Source organism: Pelodiscus sinensis, chromosome 11, assembly GCF_052426305.1.
Source record: "Pelodiscus sinensis isolate ZL-2025 chromosome 11, ASM5242630v1, whole genome shotgun sequence".
Lineage (NCBI taxonomy): Eukaryota > Metazoa > Chordata > Testudines > Trionychidae > Pelodiscus > Pelodiscus sinensis.
The window spans coordinates 26,562,389-26,567,748 of record NC_143062.1 but is presented as its reverse complement, the minus strand read 5'-3'; the positions used below and the strand labels follow the sequence as shown (position 1 = coordinate 26,567,748).

General features: G+C 59.6%; 1 protein-coding gene across 1 annotated transcript; it reads left to right on the top strand.

Moving 5' to 3' along the window:
* The first annotated feature begins 1,620 nt into the window (after positions 1 to 1,620).
* Positions 1,621 to 3,289, top strand: H1-10 (H1.10 linker histone). Its single transcript, XM_006130879.5, has one exon. The coding sequence runs from the start codon at positions 1,820 to 1,822 to the stop codon at positions 2,471 to 2,473; it is 654 nt and encodes a 217-aa protein (XP_006130941.1). The 5' UTR covers positions 1,621 to 1,819; the 3' UTR covers positions 2,474 to 3,289.
* The last annotated feature ends 2,071 nt before the right edge of the window (positions 3,290 to 5,360 follow it).

Genomic DNA, 5,360 nt, shown 5'->3' with positions numbered 1-5,360 from the left:
CCCCCGCCGCCCACCTGTAGGGGCGGCGGAGCGAGCGGTCCGGGCAATCAGCGCCCTGAGCGCGGACCCTCCACTGCGCCCTTCCCGTGGCGTGGGGGGCATCGCCCCGCCCCTCCGGGCCGCAGGTCAGCGCAGCGTTCCCTGCCCAGCTGGTTCACCCCCAAGCGTGGGGGTGGGGGAGGCAGCCCGCCATGAGCCGCCGCCCCGCTGCACACACGCCCCTGACTGGGGGCAGACGGCGGACAGTGCCAGTGAGGTTCTGCCCGTACATGGCTCAAGGCTCTATTATCACCCCGACCCTCCTTCGGGGTCCCCCCCCCCAGCGGAGATGGGTCCAGGGCCCGCCCCCCCCCCCGGGGGAAGGGTGGCTCCTGCTGGACACACAGGGTGGGTCAGTGCCCCGCTCCCCAGAATCGGGTCCCCTCCCTGGGTAACCCAGACGCAGCGGTCTGGCGGGGAGATGTGGACAGTGCCCGCCCGCCCGCCATCCCCGCCCCACGCCTGACACAAAGGGGCTCTCACCTCCCCCGCAAGTGTTTGCTTCTTAGAAGATTGTTGGTAGGGGAAGGCGGGGGCTGAATGGTGATTCAATTCTAGAATGGAAAATGATGGGGGCAATCCAGCCGCCGCCCCCCCCCCCCGACAAGTGGGGCGCGAGCTTTCCTGCAGTATCCCGCCCTAGGGGAGCCTGCGGACACGCTCCGTACCCGGGAGGGGGCAGGCATGGCGCAGCAGTGCACAGACACCCGTGCGAGGGGCATGCTGTGGGTGTGCGGGGCAGGACGGGGACAAGGCGACACGCCAGACAGCTCCCCCTCGATCCGCAAGCGCCCAAAGATACGGCCCCTTGTCATGAGATTATCTGGGACGTCCCCCGTCTGCCGGTCCGCAGCCTGCTCCCCCGCCCCACCCTATAGCGGTAATTGGGGGCTCCTGCTTCGCCGACCCCTTGTATTTTATACAGGCACAAGCGGCGCCTGCGAGTGGGGGGATGCGAAATCGAACCACCCCAGGCACAAAGTAGGTGCCGCCGCTCAACCGTTGGGTGGGGGTCCCGTAGAAGGGGAGTCCAGGTCGCGAACACCCCCGCTTCTCAGAACCTCGGCCCCTCCATATCGGGCGGGGACCCCCCTGGAAGCATCTCGTCTGCTCAGTGCTGCTGCTGCCGACCACGTGAGGGCGTCCAGTGTGTTAGTTACAACAAATTATCCCCAGGCCAGCACAGCCGCCGGGGAACCCCGCCTCCCGCAGAGGGGCCCCAGCCCAAGACCCCCCTCTTTGCTACCCGGCCTATGAGGTGGTGCTGCCGAGTAAGTCCCCCTGGGAGGCCTAGACACCCCTATTCGGGGCGCCCCCCTCCTCTGTCTCTCCCCAGCATAGGGTGCGCCCTTTAAATCGCCTCTCGGGGACCTTTCTCGGGCCCAGAGAGCCCCGGCTGCAGGGCAGCTAGGTAAGGCACCGTCCGGAGCAGGGTTCTGTGGGGCCGCCTCGACTTTGAGGGGTCGGGCCTGGGAGCTAGAGCCCCTCAAAGGGGCTTCAAGAAGCACAAGTTGGAGCTGGCCCTGGCCCAGGCTGTTGTTGTTCTCAACGTGGTCCGCTCATTGTGCATATAAAGGGCTGCCTCGCAGCCCGCCCAGGCAGGCAGGCGGATTGCATCTCTGAGCAGGAACGGAGCGAGCAGCGCCTGGTGCCGCTTTCCTGATTGACGCCGCCGGCCGCCAGTCAGTCCGGGACACCTCCAACCGGCGGGCGTGAGTCCGTGCACCGATTTATTGCGGTATCGATCTCTTTCTTTGCAGTCTGCGCAGTCCAGAGCAGCATGTCGGTGGAGCTGGAAGAAGCCGACCTGCCTCTGACTGAGGCGGAGGAAGCGCCCCTGGCCCCAGAGAAGAAAGGTGGCGCCAGAAAGGCGAAGGGTGGAGGATCGTCCTTGTCTCCTTCCAAAAAGAAGAAGAACAACAAGAAGAAGAACCAGCCAGGCAAATACAGTCAGCTGGTGGTAGAGACGATCCGGAAACTGGGCGAGCGCAACGGCTCTTCTCTGGCCAAGATCTACAATGAGGCCAAGAAGGTGGCCTGGTTCGACCAGCAGAACGGGCGGACCTACCTGAAATACTCCATCAAGGCGCTGGTGCAGAACGACACCCTGCTCCAGGTCAAGGGCACCGGCGCCAACGGCTCCTTCAAGCTCAACAGGAAAAAGCTGGAAGGGGGCAGCGATAGCAGCTCTAGCAGCAGCTCCCAGAAATCCCACAAGAAGGCTACGGCCTCCACCTCTCGGAGGGCGGAGAAGAAACCGGCCTCCAAGAGCAAGAAACCCGAGAAGAAATCGCACAAGAAAGGAGCCAGCAGTGGAGCCGCCAGGAAAGACAAGGGCAAAGCTAAGAAGGCTACCAAGAAAGCCGCTTCTTCTGGGGGCAAAAAGGTCAAGAAGTCTGCAAAGCCCAAGGCGCTCAAGAGCAGGAAGGCATGAGGGGGGCAGGGCGCCCCCATCGCCCCACCACGCTGGGGCAGGAGAGAGACCATTTCCCCACCCTTCGCCCCCCCAGCTCCCTATCCATCAAGGGCTTTGAGCCCCAAGACAGACTGCTCTAAGGACAGACCCAGGTTATCCGCTTTGTATTGCTGCCCCTTCGCTCTGTAGCCGTCGCCGCGGGCAGGGAAACGCGGTTTAGGCTGCGCCAGCCTCGCAATCCACCCTTGGTTTTTTTTTTTATTTGGGCAGCCCACCCGCTAAGGTTTCTGTTCGCCCCAGTCGCAGCCCTGTATTTGTCCCGCCCCATTCCCAGATGAGTTTGTTTTTCAAAAGCCTTTTCGCTTGCATTGTCCCTGCTCCACTCCCGCCAGGCGACAGTGCCACGTGGGTCCCAGAGGTCCCGGCCCCGGTGCTCTGTAGCGGCTTTTTTTTATTGTTGCCTACTTTAGAATTTTTCGAACAGTGACGACGCCCTCTATTGGTTCTCGCCCTGGCGCCATGGAAACGCTCGGGCGCCAGTTCGTTACCGTGGCGGCTGGGTACCTCTTAAAAGGGCAACACTCCCCGTGCGGGGAGCCACAGGGCGGCATGCGGGCGGTGCCTGGGAGGGTCTGTGTGCGGGACCAAACGTCGTTAGCCGCAGCCCTCGCTGCGCGGCTGTCGCAGTCTTGCGGGATGACGTTGGATGTGCGCGGCGCGGGGAGGGTGGGGTATGCCCGGTGCTGCCCCGCAGCGCGTGTACCGCGTGGGCAGGATTCAGAGTCAATGGCCTTTTTTTTTTGGGTTGGTCAATAAATTGTTTAAACCTTTGAACCTTTTTTGTGTGTGCGCGGGGTGGGGAGGTGCGCGCGTGCTCGAGGTGCGGGGCTGCTTAGCTGGGCAGGAGGGCGTGCTGGGGTGTGCGTGGGTCGCTGCTTGGCGCAGTCTGGGCAGTCTACCAGTTCTTAGCCCGGGGGTGGGGACGGGGGCGCTGAGGAATATACGCATGGGGGGGGGGAGAGAGAAGAGCGCTGGGAGCGCGCCGCTGCTTCGCGGGGGAGGAAATGGGGCTCTAGGCATTTAGCGGGCGGGATTGTACCGCTGCTTAGCGGGCCGGGAACCGGCGCTGGGGAAGGCACGTGTGTTGAGCGGGGCTTGTACCGCTTCGTAGGTGGGGGATGAGTGTGTCCAGTGCAGATGCGTGATGCTCGGGGAGTGGGCCTGCTGCATGGGTGGGAGCAGCTGGCAGCAGTCTCCTGCTCCGTGCCGAGGAGGGTGCTGGTGCCTAAGGGAAAAGCAGCCTCTGGCGAGTGGTGTCTAGGCACTACCCCTGCGGGGGGAGGTAGCACCTCTTCAGTAAATACTTGAAGGAGCAGGGAAGGCGTGAGCACCAGAGAAATTCAGAACTAGAGGGGCAAGTCTTCCCGGGGGCTTGTAAGCACCTTGGGATGCTTGTGTCCACACAAACCTCTCTTCACCCATGCTCCTCTCACTTAGACTTGTCAGGGAGGGCATGAGCAAGGTATTAGGTTATGCTCATCCAACAGGCCCAGGAAGTGAGCAAGAGCAACAGCGGGCAGCACACTAGACCTAGACCTAGTTTTGAAATAACTATTAAAAACCCAGCTAAGCTTCGTTCCTGCAGGGGGAGGGGAGAGAATACACCCTCCCTTATTCACTCTTGGTCTCTAATCTACCCCCACATCCCAGTTGTGTGCTATAAAGCCTCAGAAGCCCACACGAGTCTCTGGCAAAGCTGCTGGTGGATATAAGCTCCTGCTGGTATGGTACCATGCAGGCTAGCACTTCCTTGCACCACATGCCAACCTGCTACAGAAAATATGTTTTAAGAAGATATTTCTCCCTCCCCCAGCAGCTGGCTTTTGACGAGAATGCCCAATCAAAGGGACTATAGCAGCTCTTGTCAGCACTGCTGAAAGGGCTACTATAAGTCTTAAGTGGCAGTAGTGACAGGCTCCCTGCCTACCCCCCCACACCCACCTTCTCAGCTCCCATTGGCAGGAACTACAGCCCATGGGAATGGTACCTACCAACACTTCTGGGAGCTGCCAGCAGTAAGTGTGGCCCTGCCAATATGGTTTGAATCCCTGCCTGCACTCCAACTGCCCCCCCCCAACATTTTCATTCCCTCACCCCTAAACTCCCTCCCACAGCCCATCCTTTACTCAACCCCAGCCCTACCCCTCAGCCCACATTTTAAGCCCCCCTGCACCCACCGGCCCACCCTTTGTTTCTGGCTCCACCTTGGACAGTCCTTGTGGGTGGAGGGTAACAGGTGGGCTGTGTCTAGACTGGTAAGTTTTTCTGGAAAATCAGCCCTTTTTCCGGAAAAAAACTTGCCAACTGTCTACACTGGCCGCTTGAATTTCTGGAAAAGCACTGATGATCTCATGTAAGATTGTCAGTGCTTTTCCGGAAATACTATGCTGCTCCTGTTTGGGCAAAAGTGCCAGTGTAGAAAAGTACTGTTTTCCGCAAAAAAGCCCCAATCGTGAAAATGGCGATCGGGGCTTTTTTGCGGAAAAGCACTTCTAGATTGCGGAAAAGCGTCCATGGCCAAAAAGTGCTTTTTTGCGGAATAGCATCCTGCCAATCTAGACACGCTTTTCCAAAAATGCTTTTCATGGAAAACTTTTCAGAAAATCATGCCAGTGTAGACGCAGTCTACACTGGCCCCTTTTCCGGAAGGGGCATGTTAATTTCAGCGATCGTAATAGGGAAATGCGCGGGGGATTTAAATATCCCCCGCGGCATTTAAATAAAAATGTCCGCCGCTTTTTTCCGGCTTTTAGAAAAGCCGGAAAAGAGCATCTACCTGGCCCCGATCCTCCGGAAAAAGCACCCTTTTCCGGAGGAACTTATTCCTACCTCAAAGTAGGAATAA